Source organism: Cariama cristata, unplaced genomic scaffold, assembly GCF_000690535.1.
Source record: "Cariama cristata isolate BGI_N322 unplaced genomic scaffold, ASM69053v1 scaffold35029, whole genome shotgun sequence".
Lineage (NCBI taxonomy): Eukaryota > Metazoa > Chordata > Aves > Cariamiformes > Cariamidae > Cariama > Cariama cristata.
Window position 1 is genome coordinate 17705 of NW_009636909.1, and position 25672 is coordinate 43376.

The following is a 25672-nucleotide window of genomic DNA, read 5'->3' on the forward strand; positions in this document are numbered from 1 at the left end:
CAGCAGTCCAATCCATTACTGGTTTGGCATGAATTAGTTCAAGCGCGTTTTATTGTTTTAATAGAAAATTTGAAATAGATACTGGTATTCAAAATGGTCATATGAAATCCCACGTGCAGTTTATTAAATTATTTTGCCCCAATACTTTTGATTTCGGCTTGATAATACAAACACATAGAAGATTTTTCTAAATTAGTGACTTGCTTTAAAAAACGTTACTAATGTGTCACTTCCTTGTGCTTAGGCTGTGGCAAGCAGATTAGATGACAATGCAAATATTGAAATATATATAAAAATTTAGAATAATAGATGTGGCAGTACTTGTCATCCTGTTGCCATAAAATACCCTTCTAAAATGCTATTCATCCCAAAGTACTATGTTTACATTCACATCACACAACCCCAAAACCACTCAAAGTCCAAAGACTTGCAGTCAAAGTGAAGGGAAATACTATTTGCTTTCAAAAGTTTGGTTTTACCATCTTCAGTGATTTTTCAGGATTCTTATCTGTGGTGACACTGAAGTTACTCTCTCAAAGTTTAAAAGTCCTGCATGATGCATCTCCCTGTACTACAGCCGCATTTATTGCAATTACCCCATAAAGAAGTAATCTAGTATTTTAAACCTCTTTCAAAACAATCTCCAGGTTTTGCAAATCTGCCTTCTAAATAAATCCCAGTCAAAGAAATCTTTATAAAGTTGTGTGTATTATACAAACACCGTGCTTTCTTGATGAAGAGCTAAACTTTGAAAAAGGAAGTGAGGCACGTGAATAACAAATTGGATAGGCACAGGCTTTTTTTAAAGGCACAAATGTTATGCAATTCATATAAAAATAAATTAAGTCTACAGCATTAATTCAAACAATCACAACGCCCATAAAATTTACTAACCGCAGAAGTAAATCTCTGCTGTCTTTTGCAATTTTGTAACAGATTGCACTTAGGAAAAAACCCCTATATATTATTAACATGTAAGTTGTTTTATATGATACATGGGCATCAAGTTAAATTTCTTTTATACATCTCTAACTCAGCTGGTTTTGTGGCATGAGTGGATAGAAGAACTACATGAGACTTTGCCTCTGCTTTCTTTAAAAATTGGCAATTAAAGAATCTGAAAAATGAATATTACTTATGGAAAGCTCAAATATTTCTTACTCGCTCTCCTACATTTTTAGGTTTAATGTTTACAGTATAACATACAATTTCATACTTTCATTACAACTACAGATTACTATTTTGACTTCATCTATATAAATTTACTAAAATTTCAACAAATTTTCCCCAATATTGCAATTGATCATTTACAGACAGTGTTGAAGTTAACTTCAGTGCTATTATAAAGTAATAAAAAGTTTGCAAAATGACTTTCAAAAGTGCATTTTCTGTTTTGTAGTTCAACCTCAAAGTAGGTCAACATTTTGAAAAAATTAATGCATGTTAAAATAGTGTTTGAAAAGTAGAAAGGGCAGAGTGAGCTTCTTGCATTCCTTTGATCCAAAGACTTTCACAGGTTCATCAGCAGTCTGCCATATACCGTCCTGAAAAATAAAGGTAGGTTTTTTGCAGTCAGCAGATAAACAGATTTTGTCAGTATTTTCCTGGGAGCAGTCTGAGTAACTATGGAAAAAGTGAAACAGTTTTCAGCCATGTTTTAATGAAAAGTAACTATTTATGCATCACTTACTTAACAATTTCATATTTTATAATTTAACACTATGGAATATATACTACTAATTTGAGTATATAAGCATGTCAGTGTCTTACCAGTGGCAAATCTCTTCTTAAGGAGGGAAAGCCGATAGCCAGCGCCTACGAGCTCTACGTCTACTCCTGAAAGGGTGCTTCCTTCACTAATGAATTGCACTGCAAGTGTTGCTGGTTTACTGGGTCCTTCCGAAAGTTCAAATTTTGCCCTGAGGGATCCAGAACCTATAAAAATAACAAAACTGACAAGCTGGTTGTTTTGCAAGAACAAGATCAACTCCCAGAATTTTTAGTAGTAAGAAGAGAAACTAACATGGTGACCTTTGAGATCTATTCCTAGAGGCAGTCCTACATAAATTTTCAAAAGAGATGGGAGTACAAGTCTGTTTTTTCCAATATTCTGTGTAAGACAATGACTAGTGAATGATTTAAAGAGAAACGATACACATTTCTGGAAGATTATCCAGAATGTGTATATCAGACAGACTGGTAATCACTTACTACTTGAAATACCTGTTTGGTTTCTATAATCATCATTTATGCTTGCTGGTATGTAAGTACTTAATACCACTTATGTTGTATGTAGTACTTTTCGTTAGCGGATTTGAACATACATCAGAGTATTTAAATGTTTTCACAATCTGTCTGGATGAATGTACATGAAGAAAATCATTGGAAGAAATGCAGCTATGCAGTAATGTACGCAGAGGAAAGAAATTCTTATTTTTCTAATAAAGGCAAGGTCTGATTAAATATTTTTCCCCGCAAATTTCAGTTGATTTTTCAGAGACAGTGGTGAAGTATCATCACTTCGATGAGATTATAAAGCAGTAACAGATCAAAATCACTTTAAGTACATTTCTGTAGTCAATGCAAGGCATTAAAAAAATCCACAACATTGTTACTAGTCTCTTTTTCTAGTTCTTAAAAGTCTTTTCTTGTTCTTGCAAAATATGCTGGGGAAAGTGAGATTTAAATAATTAATAATGGAATAATGAAAGTCAAGTGTTTTTACTTCTTTAAAACAACTTGCTATTTCTAGACAATAGGAACTGTTAAATGATGAGGAAAGTTAGTAACTGAAATGTTACTGGGCTAAAAGTGGGAATTAACAAATGAAATTGTTTTAAGCAATGGCTTGTTCTTTATAAATGTGGCTTAAGGTCCATTTCACTTCTTCAGCAGGTGTGTCATAGTTTGGGTAAACTGGAGCTTCTTTGGAAACTCATATATTGCAAGTGCTTTGAAAATTTGTTCTGTGTTTTATCTCTGTTTGCAATTGACAGCTCACATAATGTGTTGGACCATAAAAAAAAACCAACCCAAAACATTTTACCACCCGGTACACCAGAATAAAGAAGACTTCAAGATATTTGTCCTAATATTAATGGTGTTTGTGCAACTTCTCCCTTTGTTTCTTTAAGTGTAAGACTGGCATAGTATTACTTCCTCTTAAACACTGAGTTCTGAACACTATGGGTTTACACTCAAAGAAAAGGGGAAAAAAGGTAGTGGGAAGAGAAGGGAATATAGCAGAAGCAGTGGGATATGTGCAAGTCTACTGAACACACACACGAGGCAATCCGCATCACTAGCAGCCCATTTTATGCTGCTCTGCAGGTGTACAGTAGGTCTTCACCTGCCTGCATTTGTGTTTTAGTATGATTTTTTCTTTTAAAAGAAGCTCCACACTTTGGAAGATGGAAAAAAAAAAGACGGCTATCCCTATCTAATCATAATGGAAGACAGATGGCAAAGAACTGTGAGGTCAGTGAAGGACAAAGTACACCAGACTACAGCAACAACCCCTGTCAGAAAAAATTCTCTCTGATTTTGTTTGAATGATGACCACAACTCTGCAGCCTTTCCAGGTATAGAAGAGGTCTTCCCTTTCCAGGCTTGTGGTTTCTGTATGAAACCAGTCATATTTAGAAGCAAATCTGTGCTTTCATAATGCCCTTCACTAAACTCTTAAGAGGGCTAAAGGCCTTTCCTGTACACCACAAGTTCATTTCTCAACAGAGGCTTTGAGGATGAGATGCCTCCCTTTGGCTCCTGTTTTTCTGTTTCAGAAAAACACTGCACCTGCAGAGGCTGCAAAGGCTGGATGTCAGGGAAAGGCAGCAGGGCAGAAGGCAACTATTGATACCTTAACAAAATGCTATATAAATTATCACTCTGAGCAGATGTGCATAGATTCATTTTTTCCTTAGAGTTTTGTATGGTAAAAACATATACACTCAAAATGTTGGTCAAGAATCATCTACTGTTGAGTCTATCTCAGCACAGGACTTTGGATCTTTTTTAGTTCTCCCCTGCCCAGTTCTTCCACTTACCTCTTTCTACTTTATTTCAATTGTCAGTGTGTGGAAAGACACAGATATTAAACATATTTTCCTTTGAATAACTGTTCATTTCCAAATAGCATTGATGTAATCATTTCCCACCCAGTCTAAACTCTATTTTAGAGCTACTAACTGCTTTCAGGAGGCTTCACTGTTTTTCCTTTCGTAGCTAATCAATAAATTTATATTCTGTCATCTCCCTGTTAATGGGAGGAAATTAATTGAGAAAGTGAACTGGTAAACAGGATACAGCATGAGAAGATGTGTAAACAGGCACGAGTGTGTAGAGGCTAAAATGATTACCTTTTTACTGTTACAGTTTTTCTGTACAAGAAAACAAAAGAGTTCAACTTGCCTCCATTCTCAGACTTCTCCGAAATGCTAGATATTTTCCAATATGCTTTCATCTGGTCTGCATTCCTGTAACAGAATGGTAGGTTAGTTATAAGCACCAGTTGGAATGGGTGCATATTGTCTCATTTTACTCAATGTGAATTGGCTGCACATGATCTGTTTCGTACCAGAACATGTCCTAAACATCTGATACTATGCATTTTAGCAAGACAAAAAAAAAATTAGCTGTTTCTTCCAGTGAAATTTTTCAGGCTATGACACTAATGAATACACTGAAGTGAATCTCAAATAACAAAAAGAAAAGTATTAATATTACCATTTTGCAGGTGGGAGCGACTGCATGTTCATTACTCCTCCATCTACTGGTACCACAACCTGGACATTAGACAGCATACTAGGCACATTCATAGACTCTGGATTGTATTTATAATCCACTCTCACATCAGTAGTGCTAGCATTACATTTCCAGTAAGTTGCAAGATTCAAGGGAGTGGACTGGATGCCATTTGAAGATACCTGTAAAAGAATAAACCATTGAAAACAACTTAATTAAAATACTGCCCTTATGGGAAGAATTAGGGAATGTTGGTAATGAATATAACTCTAAATCCTGACAAAAGATCAAGAGAACAATTGACCTACGAGTCCTTAACTGCAGAATTCTGAAGACTATCACAGCTTAAAGTAATTCCTGTTCTTTTAATTTTAAATTAAAATAATTAAAGAAAGGTTTAAACTCTCTCCGGCACATGAGGCTTCTTCCTGTTCTGGCTTTTATAAGTGAAAAGAAGATGATCAGAGCACCTCTGCTATGAAGATAGGCGGAGAGAGTTGGCGTTCTTCAACCTGAAGAAAAGGCTCTGGGGAGACCTTACAGCAGCCTTCCAGTACCCAAAGGGGCCTACAAGAAAGCTGGGGAGGGACTTTTTACAAGGACATGGGTTGGACAAGGGGCAATGGCTTTAAGCTGAAAGAGGGAAGATTTAGATTAGGTATTAAGAGGACATTCTTCACTGTGAGGGTGGTGAGGCACTGGAACAGGTTGCCCAGAGTTGTGGATGCCCCATCCCTGGGAGTGTTCAAGGCCAGGTTGGATGGGGCTTTGAGCAACCTGGTCTGGTGGAAGGTGTTCCTGCCAATGGCAGGGGGGTTGGAACTAGACGATCTTTAAGGTCCCTTCCAACCAAACCATTCCATGATTCTGTGATGAAAATAGTTGTGTTTTAGTCTTGTGTTCTGCCTCACACAATAAGCATGCTGTGGCAAAATGACTTCATTCTCAGCAGTTGTGTGCCATACCTATTCAGTTGCCCAAGCAGCGGGCAACACCTGTCATTATGGGACAGCAGCCAGCAAAAACAGTTCTTACCTATTCAAAGCATTATTTTCCTGCTGCAGGAAGGTCAGAGGCTGTGTCTCTAGCTAAGCTTGTGCTACTGCCCTGCTGCATCTCTAGTCTAGTCTACTTGGTGTATCCAGAGAGTCCTCTCAGTTTGGTATCATCACCAAACTTGCTGAGGGCACACTCTGCCCCACCATCCAGATCGTTAATGAAGCTGTTAAACAGGATAGTAAACTCAATATTGACCCCTGGGGTATACTGCTAGTTACCGGCCTCCAACTAGACTTCAAGCCACTGACCATCACCCTTTGGGCCTGGCTGTCCAGCTAGTTTTCAGTCCACCTCAGTTTCTGCTCATTCAGCCTGTATTTCACCAGCTTCTCTGGGAGGATGCTATGGGAGACAGTGTTGAAAGCCTTCCCGAAGCCTAAGCAGACAATATCCACTGCTCTCCCCCGTTCCTCCAGGGCAGTCATTGCATCATAGCAATTTATCAAGTTGGCCAAGCATGACTTCCCCTTCATAAATCCATGCTGACTACTCCTGATGACCTTCTTGTCCTTTGTGTGCCTCTAAACGGTTTCCAGGATGAGATGTCCCATTATATTGTGAGAGGTCAGAACATCATACATTCTCATATATTACAATTCATCAGCTACAGCATTCAAAACTTAAACAATTACAAAATCAGAGACAGTACAACTACAAAATCAAACAACCCCCCACCAAACCACCTACATGCAAGGAAAATTTGACTTTGCTAACAAATAGCTAAAGAAGCAGTGTTTGAAACTTGCACACATGAATTGGAGTGACGTGTGAGCAAGCTGAAACAGGTCATGAATCCAATGGAATGACATGAAGCATAGCGGGAATGCACTAAGCCTGGGCAGAGCCTATGCACTGCAAACAGTGACGTACCTAGAACTGATCTAGATGAGGGATAACAGCTCATCTGCATGCTAGCAGGCAAAGAACAATTCTTTTAATTTCTGTGTAGATATCAAATCTGCCACAGTTCCTTAAAAAATTCAAAAGGGAAAAAAGTGTTTACCTGATACTTTAAAACATCCACATTGTAATAGGATGCAGCTGGATTCTGCTCTGATAATTTCTTGAGGTAGACAGTTACAGCTTGCATGTTCATCCAAAAATCCTTAGTACTGGTGTCACTTTGTGACTGATCACTACAAAGAAAAAGTAGGAGTCAGAAGGCAACACTGAGTTTTATTATTTTGGATTTCTAAAAATTAAGATTAGATCTTTCCCCTTCTTCCCTGTTTCAAGCAAAAATTTGTTCTAATGCTTATAACACATAATTGTACCTTCCTAAATATTCAGACAAATTAACTGCTTGTTGTATCTGGTAAAAATTCTCCTGCCAGGTTGTGGAGCAGTGAGTTTCCTCCACTGATGATCTGCATCACAACATGGAGTTAATGTTGAATTTGGTTCTTACATTTAATAAAACACAACTTTAATACAATTACGTGCTGTGAAGATGTGTGGGAGATGGGGATGAAAGTGGTATTTGAAAAGGAGTATTATCCAATTTGGAATAAATTCTAAAATCGTAATTAGCTTGGGTTATGACACACATTCACTGATGGACTGAATTAAGATTTGTGCTGTATGTGTTACCATACTTTCATATATCTGTGGAGAGTGTAAGCTTTCAAAAATTTTTCAATTAAAAGTGATTTCAAATTATTATAAACAACTGTTTCTCAGATACTTATAATTGCATTCAATCTTAGTAACAATTTCTTGTATCACTTCTATGTGTATGTAAGAGCACACATGAACTGCAGAAGCAATATCCTGTTTGGGAGCTACTGTAGCACGGTGTTCTGCAGATCAAGAATATTTTCAGCTCTGGTTGCATCAGGTTTATTTTGAATAAGGATGAAGCTTTTAAGAAAATTGTTTCAAAACCAAATTTCAAATCACCTAAGATTCAAAAGACCTCCTCTGAATGTCTATGGATACAATGAGGAACTGCATCCATCCCTAAGGAGGATGTGTGCATAAGTGTGCCTGCAGAGTGAAAGCTGACAATCAGCACCTGGAACACAGTAAATATGACCACAATGGGTTGAATGTCCTAGAACAATGACTTATGTACCAGTAGTCTGTCCAATTTACTTAGAATTTGGTTCTAAGTACACTGTTGTGATTCATGCGATTTCCAGTAAAATTATACATAAACAGTTATCACTACAGAGGCCTTCCACAATTTGAATAAATGAAACCAGTAGCAAGATCTTTCTGTTGCTCCACAGCCAAACGCAATTCAAATCAGAAATTCTGACATCACCACAAATATCACTCTCATTAAAAACTTTAGTCTCTATAAATACTAAGCAAATTATACCCTTTGCAGTATATGACAAAAGTCAAATTATTACTATATAGGCCTAACTTCATAAATATCCATGACACACATCCTTTCTAATTAGAGGCGAAGTGTTACAGCGCTCAGACAAGAATACTAGATGTTTTCACTTTTTTTGCAAAATACACTTTTTTGGTATAATTCACTCAGATACAGCTCTGCTAACATTTCAGTTATAAACTGTCATGCCAAAAAGTGATTAAATTTAATTTTGTACGAATCATTCATTACATTAAATGATCAAAATGAAATTAAATACAAAAGAATGGATGCATATGGTTTGATTCTTTCTTTATTTCCGTAATTTAAAAAATGTAGCATCTAAAAGCATTTAACTAGTTTTCAAATAATTTCTGCAACAAATGAAATAGAAACTGCTCAGTTGAAACAGATCTCTGCTAAATAATTACAGCTTTTATAATTTTTTTAGAAGATCTCCAATTGCGTAATTTCAACAATTAGCCTACTCAATCAGTAGCCTTTTTTCTTAAGAATTCTCCCAAGCATGCTGCTACACACCTGACAGATACAGTCATGTAACAGATCTGATCTACTGTAGAAATGATACAGCTTAAAAATACACTAGTAAGTGACAAATGAGATTAGGTATCGCTCCTACTTGTTTTTCATTAAAGCGACTGTTTCATCATTTAATCTTACCATTGTTACTACTGTATAAAGAAATAATTTATAAAAATGCATGTAAAAACACAGCTACATTTACAAACGTTTTTTATGCCTCCTTTTATACTCAGCACAAGTTTCAAAACCAGTAATCACTGAGATTTTTAGTGGTGGCAGTGAACTGAGTTGAACAAGATTAATTCAGGAAATTAAGTTATGTACAAGCAAATCAACAAGACTGTAGAGAATTCTGATTTACATATACAACTCAAATTTTACAGTTCATGTCGTTTACTACTATATTTAGAAAAATACAAAACCTGTATACAAGTTGTGCATTTGGAAGAATCTGCTCTAGTTTGCTTGTGTTTTTCACCCTGAAGCAGAGCACAGCTGGAGATGGGTTGCTGGTGAAGACTTTAATAATTCCACTTGGGAATGATACTGTCATATCACCAGTAATCTTCACAATACATCTAGAAGAGAATGAAAACATCAGTTTCATTGCAACTCATTAACTGCCTAGTTTTAATACTAATTTTAAAGCAATCACTGTACTTTTACAATCTGATGAACTGAATTAAAACCAGAAAATTGATTTCAAATGAGGGTAATGTGACAATGTATTGTCACTTTCAACTTGGAATTCAGATGAAATAAGTAAAGAAAAAAGTTTAGCTGGTTAAGCATACAGTAGTCTTGGTGGATATTTTTCAGGCTTTGAAAACATGGCACTACTATGCTTAGGCAAGGCCTAAGTAGCATAGCAAGGGATATGACAGAGGGAATGAAGTGTATTTAGCTGCCCAAAGTTACATGTAGCACCTACCTGACTATGATAAAAACCCTTCTCATTTTCAGTGTTCTCACTGAACACATTTTTGTAAAGCAGGGATATATGAACTCCTAGTGGGATGCAGGCCAGTACAGAGAAATAAGCCACTGTTGTCACTTATACCAGGGACCCCCCCGCCACCGCGTTTGTATCCCCCTTCTAATGTATACACATTCCCCCCAAAAATATTAAAAGTAAAATCACAGTGTGTTTTCTTGCTGTAACTTATTACATTCAAAACAATTCACTATTTAACTAACTTTGTGGGATCTGCTCCTTTAAAGTAGGCGTTAACAGATTCAGTAAGGGCTACTGCAACAGGCAAGGTGTCCTGGTTTCCAAGGCTGACAGGGCTGGGACCACGAGAAACACCTAGAATACATACAGTGTATAGGTTTAATTTTCAAAAAGCTTAGCAACAGATTTTGGAACGGTTGACTACATCTGTAATCTTCACAAGAGGCTACCACCATCAAGGTCACAGTAGTGTCTGAAGTATTACTTGAAAAGTGTGTAGAAAGAGAAAAACATAGTACAGTACAATCGTACCATCAAACTTACCAGCCTATGAAAACAGGACTATCAGTATGACATTATGTAAATGGACAGACACAAGGAAATACATATGAGTCAGAGGAACACTGCATTAAAATGGCTACTGATGAAAGTCAAGTCAACAGATCCAAAGGAAATCAGACATTGACTTAAAAGAATACTTAAAAAAAATCCCTACTGTATGCTTATTATATGGAAAAATGTATGATAAAATGGTCACAGAAATGCAAAGAATTCACTTACTGTATGCACAAATTTCAATGCAAATACATTAATATTACTCTACATAAGTGAACTGTTGAACATTCTTTTAACTATTTCAGCCAACAAAGATTATAATTCCCAAGCGGACATTGTTGGAAAAGCCTTCACAGATACCTGTGCCAACACAACACAGTTCCAATGCCTAGCTATAAAAATCAATTCAGACATCATGCTAAGGCTGTCTGAAATATATATATATACAATTGACAAAACCAGTTGTCACGGGATTTTACTTTTCACCAATTTTCTATATGTGTACTGAATATAAAAGACAATACTGGAAGTTCCATCTTTTTATTAGTGCAACAGCATAGTGGAGAGCATCTTACTAATTTTTTGTACCACTGTTGAAATGGCCTGTATCACATAATCTTCTCTATCACAAAGGAGGCACAATCTTTCTTGTTTCATGAGCAAAATGAGAATTTTTTCTTTCATACCATCAAGTAGAAAGAAAATGCTTCTATATAATATTGCTCATGACAAACTAATCCTATTTACGGTAAAACAGTGGCTGTGCCTTCTGAGTGCTTTCAGAAGCAAAAAGTAAGTTGGGACTTTGTTCTCTACAGAAGAAAATATCTCATATTAGACCTTAAATTCAGAGATAAGTGAGAGAAGTAGTAACAAAAGAGTAAAAGACAGGAGTCGGTCTAATTCTGCTACGTCATAGCTCACTCTCCATCAAGATTTTTTGCCTAAGGTAGTAAAATGTTCAGAATACTTCTCAGCACCACACACAAAAAAAAAAAAGTGCAACATTTAGGCCTCCTTAGACTGAAAACAGTACTCTAGTCACAAGTGTTCAAACCCAAAAATTCTTAGACGAATGAAATATTATGATGCTGGCTACAAAACACCTATTTATTTTTTCAATATGAACAGTAGGTTGATTTTATTTATTCTTTCAGACAATACATAGGTCATGTTTCCAAAGTTTTCTTTCTTTCCCTGAAAACTACCAATAAAAGCTGTGATTCTCAATAGTCTCAGGAATCCAGAAATGATGATTTCACAAAGCAAATGTGCAATAAAATAATGAGCTAACAACAACCAGAAATTCTGCTTGGTGAAATACTGAACTCCAGAAGTATTCTCCACTAAAGCCAAAATATGCACTCAATGGATGTGGCACTACAGCTGCCAGGGTGTTTTACTGTCTTTCCCCCCAATTTACTAAGGAACAACAAACAACTGCAGAGCAGACAGGAGGTGATTACCCTGTATTAATTACGTCAGATGTTTTATAGATGTATAAATTTATATCTTCTACTTATAATGGCCTTGCTTATATTTTTATATTGATATTTGAAAATCAGGCAGAGTAATGGAAATATATAAATGATATTCCTAATAGTAAAAGACAAAAACTGATTTCTTGACAGAAGAGTGCGATTTATTAGGAATAATAGCACTACTTCTACTGTTTTTTGGGAACACCAAAGCAAATATATATATGTATATATATTTCTCTGAGATGTATTTGCGGGACTACAAATGAGAGAGAGAGCTTCTCTCTTATTTGCTCTGCCCCCACTGTTTGTCACCCTTTGATTTCTAAAAATCTATACGTTCTCCTAAAAACCAACAAATTGAAACAAACGTAACTGCTCAGCCTAACTCTGGAAGTCATCTTGCCTTGCTGCTGAAAATACTAGTGATATCCAGCTTCAGGGCCTTCCATGCCTGCTGTGAGCTCCTGGAGAGATCGGATGTCACCGAGCTGTGCCAAGGCAGCCTTGCTGCATCTCAGGCTGCAGCCCAGCTCAAGGCTCCAGTTTAGCAGCTTTGACAGTGAAAGCAAAACTGGCTTTGATGCTTGTCACCTGCCTCAGCCCCAACCACCATTTAACAGCCCCTGAGCTGTGCTGACACAAGAGCTAGGGACACACCTGTGCGAACAGTTGCACTGACACACTCAAGGAGTTTGCCAAACTGCAGCATAAAAGACTGCATCACTGGTCATAAAAAAGGCAAATAAACCTGATCAAATGGGTTTAGTTCAGCTTAGGATCAAAGACTCAGATAATTTTAATATTGGCTAAATGGCTGTCATGAAAATAAAATTTATTTTTTAAAAAGATCATGTTTAATATTGTATTATATGTAAATATAGAAACATTTTTACCTACTTGTCTTCTGAGAATAAAGATTGTCAAAGTAAAAATCTATTCACTTTACTTGAAAGAAAGTTGTAATGACAAACTGAAGAAGCAAGACCAAGTTTCAGCTTGTTTGGGGTGGGGGATGTGGGGGCGGATAGACAGAAGATTATGTTATTTAAAAGCAGGTATATCAATTGGTGATTTCAGCAACATATAACTTGTTTAAGTCATTGAGCTTTCAAGCTACTTGTATCTGCCACATACCAGAAATAGCTGGAGAAACTTTTTTCAAAAGAAATACAATTTTATTAGGTGTAGTGTATTAGGATGATTAGTTAACATGTAAATATGCTTTGAGTACAGTACCTGGTGGTGTCTCACAAAGCTTTTCAATTGTAGGAAGATTTCCAATCAAAAGATCATCCTCTATTATGTTTAAATGAAACAAAACATTGCAAGAAAACAAAATATTTCAAGCAAAAATAGATGTTAAAAAAATTAATATATATATATAAATACTTTGCAAATTAAAATAAGGCTAAAGCATAAAAGAAACATTCAATTATGCATGCCTTAAAGTTTGCTTGGAAAAAGATAATTAAGAGTCAACTCCCCATTATTCAGAACAAATGGGGTAGGGGAAACACTGGATTGTGCAGAAGTCAGAACACCGCAGACAGTAGTGTAGAGTACATCCTCGTGCCCCAAAGTCATTCAGCCATCTGCACTGTCCTTCCTGGCTCTCCAGGACTATGTAATTCATACAGTCAGTCAGATGGAACTATCCTTGTTTATTTTTGCTAGGCCAGGTTAATAACCATGTCAAACCTCGGTGTCAGTGCACACCTCCTTACCTCCTCCCTGATGTCACGATTTCACTCTCTCACTGTCTCCAACACCACACACACTCAGAGCTGGGGCTACTGATGCTGTTGCCACCAGCTTTTGGTTCCTTGGCACTAGTGCTGAGGCCTGATGTGAGCCTGGATGGACTCTGGCAACCAAAACATCAGTTATCTTTCTGTGATGCTTCTCAACATTTGGGAAACTGGTGGACACTGAACTGTAGCAGCTAAGGCTGAGCAGACCTTACTAGCTTTGATCCTGCACAGGGTGGAAACAGTGGCACTGCTTTCAGTGGAGAACTCCCACCAGAAGCTGTGCAGATGGTCTCCTGAGCTCCTGAGCCTGGGCAAGGAATCCCTGGCATCAGTAACATTCACAGATAACTGAGTGTAACTCAAGAATCTGATTTAACCTGGGAATAAAGCGGTAATAGTGTTCAGGAATGAAATGCTTCAATTCTGCTAAAGAAACAAGTTAAAATGGCTTTAAAAAAAACTCCAAAACGCCACCCCTAATAAGTCTCCTTTTCATTTGTTATAACCATATATCAAAACTGAAGGACTTTCCTTTAAAAATATCAGGAAAAACTTGTGGCAACACATGAAGACTAACTGGCTTTTCATCATCTTTTATTTTGGTTGTTTCGCTTTTACTGAACACCTCTGTTGTGCTTACATACTTCACTAACTTGAAGAAAAAGATGCATTAGTTTCATTTTTTTGGAAACTGCAATTACAGGATAACAAACAAAACAAAAAGAACATAAAAGAACTCAATTTTATGAAAATTTGTATTCATTCAAATTTATCAGTATCCCAAAATATTTCTGCACCTTTACCAGTAACATCTTCTGAACAAATACATGATAATATGTTGTGCTTGATGAATGGATATACAAGCATACCAAATCAGAATTAATGGAGTATTACTTTTGAACAGTATTTCCCTAAAGAACATGTCATGATTGGATCTATGGTCTAATCAAATCCACTGTCCTGTCTCTCAGTGTCATTTAGAAGCAGGTATTGCAAAGGATGTTTCAAGCACCTAGACTGACACACATATGGAACAACTAACTCCAACAAATGTTTTTTTTTTCTAGTGGCAGAATTATGCTATTTCTAAAATAAGTTAAAATGGTTGATTTAACTTACCAACTGTAGGTGTGTTTGCTGCACTGAGGGAAGCAGAAGAGGATATTGAGGAAATGCTCTCTGCACGTGCCAACGGAGCTGCAGGAGGTGGACTTGAGTTAGAGGTCAATGGAGGGCTGAATGGTCTAGGCTGAACAAAAGAGATTACAAGACTATTACACAAAGTGGTTTTAAAGAGATGAAAAAAAGACTGTAAAAAGAAGAGTTCTTAATTTCATGCCCCAATCAATTTCATAGTGTTTCTCAACATAGTTCCTTTAATGCTTTATCTACCCTAGTTTTTAGTGCAAAACAGGCAACCCACATTTTCCATTGGAATCAATTCCATTATTTCATAGATCATCATTATCAATTTTTTGCCTGGGTAGTTAAGTCTAATATATTTGATTATGTAGCAGCCCATCAATAATTGTGCCATAACACAGTAGCAGAACCTAAGCCTACAGCCCTGTGTATGTATGCAGCAAAGGTGGATTTACATAGCTAAAGGAGAGCTACTAACAAACTGGAAATGAGTCCAGCAGAGGGCAACTAAAATAGTTGGGACTGGAGTACATGAGAGAGCGCGCCAGGCTCAAAAACCTGGGCTTGTTCATCCTGGAATACAGAAGCCTAAGGAGGGATCTACTAGCAGTCTTTTACTAACTAAAAGAGGGTACAAAGAAGGTGGAGTCACCCTCTTCTCAGGGATTCAAGAGCTACAGCAAAGGAAATTTCAGCTGAACTTAGGGAAAAAATTTCTTCTTGTAACCTCATAGTTAAACCCTGGGACAGGTTGCCCAAAGAGATTGTAAGATCTCTGTCTCTGGAGATTTTCAAAACTCAGCATGTCCCTGAGCAACCTGATGCAATTTTGAAGTTGGCCCTTCCATGAGCAGGAGGTAGGCCTAGAGATCTTAAAAAGTCCCTTCCATTCTAAATCCCTGGATGGTTTTATGATTTACTTAATGGCTAAGGTATTAAACTAACTAATTATCATTTTGTGATTAACCTATCTAAAAGGTACTGGAACTCCTGTAGTTCTCACGGAACCCATCTATTTTGGCTGGGTAACTTTCTTTTTCTGTTGGGTTTTTTTTTGGTTCTATGACACGATGCTAGGTATGTGGCTTTTATACAGATTATGGGAATTGTACAAGGAGTTGTTATATAATGAAGACAACTGACAGTCTTCCACTTGTATCCAGATAATAGTCAATTTCTAAAACAAGAGTACAAAATGAATGTAGCTTTGCGCAAAATCATATTTTATAGCAGAACCAGCTAAATTCTTCTCTTTAATTACGATGACATGAAGAACAGATTCCTTGGTCTAAGATCAATTACTACAATTTTATATTTGAATGAGAAAAGAATCTCAAAGTGAACCCTATTCTGACCTTATTCTGACCTTACAGAAATGCAGAACAGTTCAAAAGTGTTTCAGCTTTGACAAAGTGTAAGACCAGAATTTTGTCCATAACAAAAATACGGTGAAAACATTTTGAAAGTCAGTAAGACAATCTTACCACGGTAACATTTTTCCAAGTCAGTAAATCAAATGAAGCCCAAAGAATCCTAATATTCACAGAGGAGATTAAGCATGGCTTGGGTTGATATGCTGTCTGGGTATTTGCATTCTTTGCCACATTCCTTATCGGCAGGTGGACCTACACTGCAGGCAGTGAGCAGAGATGCAGGGAGCGTACAACCTCTCACTATCCCGATGGGCAGCTGCTGCAATCTGCCACCTCCCCTCTCCACCAACCAGCACCAAGGTCAGGGAGAAGTCACAGCAGGGCTACTTGTGTCAACACATGACTGATAAAGATCTACTTGATACCATTAATTCCCCAAAGCTTTGTTGTTATCCCTAAATCAATGGAGCTTTGTTAATAACTTCACTAGTATTTCATGTTTTGAAAACTTCAGTCTCATACACGTCCTATCCTTTCATTGTCAAATTATTGATTTGTTCAACTAAAAACATTCAGCCGATACAAAAATTATGTTTTGGATCCTTGTAGTTCTGTTCAGAATAATTTTGTTATAGTAATATAGTTATCATGAACAACTTCCACGCCTATCTGGCAATTGTGATAATTGGCTTATGTGACTGCTTGAATATTGGCTGGAAAGCAACTCCACTGTAACAGTGTAAATGAATGGTGTATCTAAAATCAAGTTACAACGGAGAATTTTTTTTTTTAAAAAAAGTATCAATACATACTATTTCATTAATCCCACTAAGTTTCCCGGTAGACAGCTTTGGTCTTGAAGCTGGCCTTGGAGGGGGTACAATGGTGCCTACAGAAAGAGGAGTTGTGGGTCTTGCTGAAAGAAAGCAAATTTAAGGAAATAAATATTAGAAAAGTCACACTGAACTTAAATACGTACTCCCTTGAACAGAATAACTGGAAGTTACGTTTCTATTAGAAATTCCTATTTTACAAGCTCCATTTTGTAAGATTTACCACGAATCATAAATGCTTTTAAAATAGGGCCATGTGATACCCTGAAAAGTGACTCTAAAAATGGCATCATGGGCTTTCTCATTGCTCTCAAATGATTTTACACCAACTATTCTTAGAGATTTGTATGTAAAAAGATGGTTTTACACAAATTTCATTTTGTGTATAATCTATATGGATTCAGAATATAGGACACTCTCATGTCTCACCACAAATTAAAAATTCAGTGGAAATTCATTATTTGCTCCTGGCTGACAATGGCATAACTCTGTTTACACCAAATTTTGCCCACTGAAATCGCATTGACTTCAGTAAGTATACACCAGTTTAACAGACAAACTACTCTGTTGGTTGTAAGAACACACCAAGTCCTTATTATCTCTTAGCTGAGCTATCAGAAGTAAAAAGCAGTTAAAAAAATACTGCACCCATGTCCTTCTAAACCTAACAGAAACTAACAGATCGTGGCAGCAGTACAAAGATGCCGCATTTACAAAGTCACTTTTCTGAATAAAACAAATAGAACTGTATTTCATAATAAATGTTAAATGCCATTCAATGAGTATGTCAGATCTAAAATTAACTTCAAAATAAACTGAAATGCTAAATATGACTATGTTGTTGCAGCACATCCTATTATCTCCCTCAAATTATTCTGGGTGTTTCTTTTTTAATTAAATCAGTTAATGTTATTTAAAATGCAATTTTTAAGTATGGAGTTTTCTCAGGCATCCAGCATAACTCTGCTGTCATTTAAGTTCAGGAGTTTCATCACTGGCTTGGAAAGAAAGAAATTAGGCTAATACTGACCACATCCACCTTAAGAGTTGCAAACTCAAATGTCCCTAGATACACTGACTTCTAAAATATCAGTTATTATTTTAAACTTCTCATTATGCCCCAAGACAACAGTGCATGCTAAACACTGAACAGTCTGCTGCAGTACCACAGGAATTGATTGAGTGAGTCATGGCACACTTGTCCAAATACACTTTTCCTTTGCCCTCTTATTATGTAGCATTACTGTGATACCATCCACGCTTCAAAATACTGGGTGTTAAAAAGAAACAGTTTAAAATCCATTTTATTTAACTTCATTTAATCTGAAAATATCTACACAAAGCCATTGAGGAAAGGAATTTTTTTTGCAAATTCAATCACTTAATCTTTGAGATCTCACTGCTGTCTGATATCCCACAAAAATACATTCCTATTTCTGAAAAAGCAAAGCTCTGCATGGTTAAGGAAAAGCAATGCCTTAATTGAATAATTTTAATTTTTCTTCTTATTTCAAGCTGAATATTTACTTCATTGTCCTAACTTTCAAGGAAGTTGGTGATAACAAGCAGTTTAGTACATTCTAAGTAAGAAGATGAGTTAATTTTAATATCAGGTAAGCGATAATAACAAAACCAAAAAATGAGTCCAAAGCTTGCTTTTTGTAGTCAGTTATTAGCAAAGAGCAGTACACAATGCATGCTTGCCATACCCTTATTTGTATGAGCACAAGAAGACACTAAACTATAGTCCAGTAGTGTTGAAGATGATGCGGAAGAAATTTCAGCAACAGTGCCGGTTTCTTCAATGAATAATTGTTCATGGGATATAGTATTATCGAAAAGGTCACTTTGATCCTCAGAAGCACAGCTGCTGGAAGAATTCTCAAGCAAAGCAGAAGAGGCAAGGCAGGCATTTTCAGTTTTAAAATGCAATCTTTGGGGCTCCTTCTTGTCTGCGCTTGCATGTCTAAGTGTAACAAGTTCATCAGCAAAGGAAATCCACTGCCTCTGTGACTGTGAAACACAGGATAAAGTACTGGTACTCCCTGATGGCGCTGCTGCAACACCAGATTTGCACGAAGTGCTAATAGTGAAGTCTGGTGAGGACGGGCTTGTAGACCCAGAATCTGTCTGGTGTCCAAGCAAGGACTGAGATACTCTACACCCATGCAAATCAGTGGTAGATGAGGAGGAGCTCCTATTGTGCTCTTTTAGTGTAGCTGAAGGAAAAGGGAAGAATTGAAACTAGGATCAACACTGAAAAGATAAAAGTTTCAATAATCAAAAAAGTATTCATATCCACTGCATAAGGATTACTAGCCAGCATGAAAAACAACTGCTGTACTAGGTTAAAATTCCCACCATTTACAAATAAAAGAAAAAAACTCCAGCCACATATCATATGTACTTCATTCATACTGCCAACCACGTCACTTTCCATTTTTTAAGCAAGCCAAAAAGTAATTCATTGCGTTTCTCTCCACTTAAGGCCCTACTTCTCATGATTTTCCTTATTCCTCTAACTTCCTCCCTGTCGTGGTTTAACTTCCTCCTTGTCATCATTTAACTTCCTTATCTTTGTCTTTTCCTTCTTGTGTCCTACTCCATTTTTGTTTCCTCTTCATAGCTTTCTGCTTTTCATTTCTTTGAAAGTTATTTAATCAAACCTATCCTATCCTGTTCCTTCCAAACATTTTTATCCTCTTACCCTTAACATTTGTAATGGGAAGGCCCAACATAAATGGCTCTCTGGTGAATGAATGAAGACAATGCAGTCATGAGTTCCTGTTTGATATTCTTCTGTCTGTATCTACCTGTATCTAGTGAGTAACTATATGTATGAGGCATCATCCACCTCAGTTTATTTCCTCCCTCATCCTGTAGTCTTCAGGCTGCTGGAAAACAGGAATTTTCCACAAGTATTCCCTGCACTTGGCTATTGCCTGTTGCAGTAGATGACAACAGAAGCAGAAAATGCAAGGTTAGTCAATTCTCAACATCTTGCTGATTGGCAAAGCTAGGAGCAACAGCAGAGTGACATACAGAATAAAAAAAGAGAGCAACAGGTTTAAAAGTTCACATAAAAAGTATAGGTTTCCTCTCTACAGTGGACCTTTGGCCATGAACAAGTACATTCTCTAAGCACACATAACCAGGGTTTTAACATGGTTTTCCCTTTCTAACAGATATCTTAAGTATCATTCAAAGGCTTTAAAATACTACTATAAAGCACTGTGGAAATGTGCAAAACTATTTTAAAAATACGTATGGATGAAAATGAGGAAGATAAATAAAAAGGAGCATTTTTACAACATCAACAGCTGGCTGAAAAACATCTGCTGTGTTTGTTCAAGATAACAAAATTAGCTTAAACTTCTAGTAAAGCAGAATTATTCATGGATGACCAAAGTTTACTTCTGTGCTGCACAAACCACTGTCTGCTCAAATACCATGGTAGTTTAAGTGTTCAATGATTAACACAGCATTACGAAACAATACCTAAAGAAATCTTTTAACAGTAAAAAGTAATCTGTGGGACATGCTACAACATGATATGCAGATATGCTGTACACAAAACAACTGATTTAGGTAATTTAAATTTTGGATTGAGATTTTCAAAAGCTTTAAGCATCAGCTTACCTATACTAACCTTCAAGTTGAAGATAAAACACTGTTTTCAAGGAAAACACAATCAGATCAAAGTTATTCTTTTTTTAAAGTCTAGAACTAAGCTGCAGTTGGTGAGCATCAGAACTTGATTCAAACAACAATATGACCTAACTTTGAATCAGTATTTTTTTCCCCAAATGTATTAGTACTTTTTCATACTTCAAAACACTCACTTTCTACTTAATTCCAAGGATCATTTCGCAAGTGTAAATAACTTAGTTAACTCCTAGAACAACAACAGTTTAAATAATTATTTAGCATATAAAGTTTGCCAAGGCACAGGTGTCTTGTATCTTAAATCAACTTACACCCACAGGACACTATATTCCACCAATTTCAATGAAATGTAGGGTTGTGTGCATAAGCCTCTTTCAGGTATGAGCGCTCAGGTAGATGACTTCCCCTCGCAGACATGTCTACAGAGGATGTTATGGATCCCAATTACCTGTCACTACTCCTCATCCAGAGACTACTTTCTCCACAGTTTTGCTGCCAGGAGTGACTGTATAAGTGTTTCCTAACCTCCTTTGACTTCTCATTGAGGCATAGCAAGAAACAGTAACAACCACCAGGACAACAAATTAAGTATTTTCTGCCCTACTCTACAGACACCAACACCAGACCAAAGCTAGCAAAACAGACTATTTTGAGAAAGTACCACTTCTTTTCAGCATATTCAAGTAATATATAGCTATATGTAATTTATTCTTAAATGTGTTACAAATTTGCATCCACTAGACAATAATCTTCACTGCTTACCTAAGTGAAGAAGAGAAAATCTAATGATTTCCATAAGCTAAATTCGTTAAAAGCTGTGACTTTTAAGGAATACAAATTTGTAGTGAAAGAGTAAGTTCCACTTCAAAACCTGAAGCAAAACACAGCAACGCTGGTCACTGCTGAAAGGACATTACTAAAGCCAAGAAGAACTAACACTAGTTGTGTAGAATTCCCCTATTGACAGATGTACTCTTCCTTATCGTTCTTCAGTCTGTATGATCAAGCACAGAGCAAAACAGCTGGAAAGACACGATTGTGGAAAAAGAAGTGAAGTCTATTGTAATTTTTGGAATATGAATCCATAGCTAAAAGAAACAGTGAACATTTCCTTTCTCAGACGTGGGAGGAGAAAAGTCTCTACATTAAGACAGTAGGGGTTGGAAAATAGATACACAGTAGGTAGACTGAAAAGAACTATGGAAACAGCATATCTGCTACAGTTAGTAAAGAGTAGATTCTGCTTTAAATCCTCCAAGATAATTAACATAAATAAAGTAGGTCCTAACATAGCCATAGTATCTGCTTTTGTTTTGGTCCCTCCTTCCTTTTTCTGAACTAGTTTCTCAACATCTCCTGCTCTCAGCCTCTTCAACACACATACCCATTCATATGCTATTTTGCCTCCCTCTCCTTTACTGCCTTTTGAATGTAACAATGAATACTGACCATTTTTGTGAATTTTTTTTTTTTTCCCCACAAAGACCAGGTTTCAGGAAAGCCTGCCAGTGTCATGCCCACACTAATAACCTCCAGAATCCTCCAGCCCAAAATTCCCATGCAACATCTGCCCCATCCCTCCCCCTCATACTCCTCAGCCCACCCTCCTCCTCCCAATACCCCTGATCTCAGGTGGTGCCAGGAACTCCCCCTTAATTCTAGTTTTAGTCCTGTCATTTTTAATCCCCTTGGATTATGCCTGCACATCTCCTAACAGAATCATGGTTTCCTACAGGAAACAAGTTCCTCACAGAAAAGCTTTGTGGTGCCTTTGTACCACATAGCTCAACTGACTTCCCTGGAAAGAAGAAACCCATTCCTATTCACAGTGCAAGCTCAGCTTGTCTCAGTTGCTGTGACAACCTCAATTTAATCTCCCAGCCTGACCGGCTGAAAAAATAGGATTACATTCTGGATGGTGATAATTTTTTTGGAAGGGGAGAGAAGGTGATAAAAAATGAGGCAGAAGGAAGATAGATTTTTTTCTAAGGTTCCTAGTGTTCCCTCTTCCCCCTTGCTTCCTAGCTTGAAAGCCTGATACACCGCAGTCTTAGTTTGTGTATTACTTTTATGATAGTACACTGCTTTACAAAACTCTTGTATTTCAATAGCGAAAGCATGTCCCCTTGCAATAACTAAAAAAGCAACAACAGAACATCCTGAAGCATATGGAGCAAACATTTTCTACTGTCAAGTGTTTTACCTGAGGATGATGAGGATGCCAAGGAAGCTGAAGAGGAAGATTCAAGAGAACTGCTGAAGAGTGGATCCCATGCCAGGAGGTCATTGTTCCCCTTTCTATATTAAGAGTTACAATTGGAATATAAATGAAAGATGTATATACTCATAAAAATCAAACTACAACTTTGGTTGTAGTTTGATAATACAATAAATACAATAATATGATAAATATGATAAAGAATTTATCAAATTTATTTATCAGTCTTTGCATCTAAAAACAAAAAGTAGTTACAAATTGCAGGTCAAGAAACTGATTTACACATAGGAGACTATCTTAACTGACATCTTGGTGCAAGTTTGTGTGTGGATGTACTTCACAATGTCAGTTAAATGACTGTCATTTTCAAGAAGACATATATTTTCAAATCCATTTATTTCAGTATATACATATATAAGCAATATATACAGACCTGTCCAAATTTGGGGCTTATGATCTTAAACACTTTATCATGGAACACTATAGGATAGCAACTAAACCTGTTTTGTTTAAAACCTGAGATTTTAATAAAAACCAGTATTATGTAATTATAAATACCAATTGAGACAGACCATAATGAAACAAATGCATTAGAAGGGGAAAACAAATGAATAGAAATCTCCATTCTTACATAATTACTCCTTAACTCTTATGATGCAATAGATGCCTGACTTAAAATAGCAGTCAGCTGATATTTCCAATGAGTTTCTGAGTATTAGATCAAAATAAGACTAAATTTCCACAAAACTACATTTGATAGAATTTTAAATTTCAACTTACTCATTAGTTGGAGCAGAAAGCTTTGATTTTGTTACCTCTTCACCTAAGCAAAAGACACAGTACTATCACCAAAATTGTGAAAATCTAAAATAAAAATCTCAGCTTCATTATAAAAGGATAGTAAATATTAATGGTAGCAGTTTGAAACTAATTATGAATTATTAAAATGGAAAAGAGAAAATGCGTTATTTCTGATAATATAAATTCAGATACTCCTGAAATACCTTCTACTAGGAGAGGACTATACAGAACAATGCATTTTGGGATGAAATGTTATTCACTTGAAATTTCTTCCTTGAATTATACTGTTTACATCAGCATTATTCTTCAGCAAATCTGTCTTGGTTTCCCACTGAGAACAAAAACCCTACAGGATAGAGACTAATGCTCTGTCCTCTATCTCCATGGCTACATTTTACGTGTTTGACTATAAAACATAGAGAGTAGGCTTTGCTGGTTTGTGGATCATGCTAAACTTGAGTAAGTAGAAGGGTTTTAAAAATGTGCATAGGAGTCTTTTCCACGGAGTTCCCCCTTTAGCCTCTTGGATGTATTTCTCATCACTGTCACAGAGAGCCTCAGCTGTTTTCCAGAACTGGGAACAGTTGAGTATATAGAAAAAGAAGAGGTATCTTTAACTGACAAAATAAATATTTTTTCTATTTAAAATAGATACTTACGAAGTTTATTTCTTCAATAATTAAAAAAAAATAATCTATTTTCATGCTATGTTAAAAAACTAACATAAATAGACTAAGAGTTAAAGTTTCATACTTACTGGATGAATTTTGATTCATTTGTGCCTGCAACAGAAAAAAAAATAAACAACCTAGGAATAAATTCTTTTACCAACTGTCAAATAAAATGCTTAATAGTCCCAAGCTTCTTATTTCCGCTCAACTTTCTATGAAATACTTTGCTTTCAATGCCTGGTGAAAAATTCTGAGCTTGCAGAATACCAGAACATGAACCAGGACAGAGCAATCAGTGCACACCTGTGACACCAGCAGGAAAAGGCAGGAACGAACACTGTAGAGTTGACAAAGGGAGCAGTATTACTAAATCCCTTTACAGGCTAGGGCAGTAAAATTAAACAGCTTATATATCACATGGTACATATGAAAAGAAACATTCCTAAGGCTTTCCCAATAACTCCCCTACACTTACTTGGTTTTAATCTAAAAATGTGAATAAAAAGCCATTCGGTACTTACAGGACTGTGTCTCTGCTTTCAAAATGTGGTGGGAAAAAAGAGAAAAATTATTGTTATTTTAATATGCTACGCACAATATTTTCCTTAAAATCAGAGCCATTCTTATTCTGATCTGAATATTGTACAAGCATACTTTAATACGATTTATTTGTAATATCATCTCATGGTCTAAAGGACCATTCTGTGGATTGACAGAATACATCAGTAAAGCTGCACCGTAAACGTTACATGTATCCATATTATATGATCTGTTTTAAAGATTTGTATATTATCCAATACTAATTCGTAAACTATGTTAAAAGCCAGGCTCAGCTAACTCCACAATGTATTCAAATGTCTTGTGGTGGCAATGGCAGAAAGACAAGGACTGAGCACTCCCAAGACTCAAAGGAAAGTTAAAATCTGAAAAGGGAGAACTTCTTAATGTTACACTGCAATAAAGTGTGCCAAAGATGACCTAGTGCACAAGAAAAACAGGACCATTGAACTTGAACCTAGAATAAATTCTGAACAGTAAAATGTTTAACAGTAAATACGTTTACACTAAAGATTCTTCACTACTTTTCTCTTCTACGGATTAAAAATACAAGGAGCAAAATAACTTACAGATATTGCTGGAGAAAGAGTGATGTTCCCTATAGATACTTTTAATTCATCCAAGGAAGGCATGGTATATTGAGAGCTATTATTTGGCTGGACAGGTTTTATTTCTACATGGAACCTCCTGGGTTCATCATCTTCAGAGTCAGAATCACTGGATGAATAGAAATGGTTCTCTTTGGTATGTTTTTCTCAGTTAAGGTGGAAATACTTCAAATTAATCTGCTTAATCCACTTCATAATTATGCTCTACAAAATGCTTATACTAAGTGAACACCACACATACACAATGCTGCCTATCCTCTTTGTGCACTTATACATACACTCCAAATAAATCCACTGACCAAAATTCACAACACAGAGTTAAAATTTAGGTTTTATATTCCATTCATCTTCATAACAATATTCTGTTCTGAAAGGCGCTATGTCATATAAC

The 25672-nt window shown here is 36.4% G+C and overlaps 1 protein-coding gene across 1 annotated transcript; it reads right to left on the reverse strand.

Moving 5' to 3' along the window:
• Nucleotides 1–1003: 1003 nt before the first annotated feature.
• On the reverse strand, nucleotides 1004–25427 carry FCHO2 (FCH domain only 2; the record flags this gene model as incomplete). Its single annotated transcript, XM_009708100.1, has 14 exons — nucleotides 1004–1544; nucleotides 1771–1935; nucleotides 4411–4475; nucleotides 4726–4925; nucleotides 6806–6938; nucleotides 9091–9246; nucleotides 9866–9977; nucleotides 14530–14659; nucleotides 16739–16842; nucleotides 22629–22723; nucleotides 23424–23466; nucleotides 24202–24226; nucleotides 24637–24651; nucleotides 25243–25427. Coding segments are annotated over 14 exons (1451 nt in total), but the record flags the coding sequence as incomplete, so codon positions are not given.
• Between the last annotated feature and the right edge of the window lie 245 nt (nucleotides 25428–25672).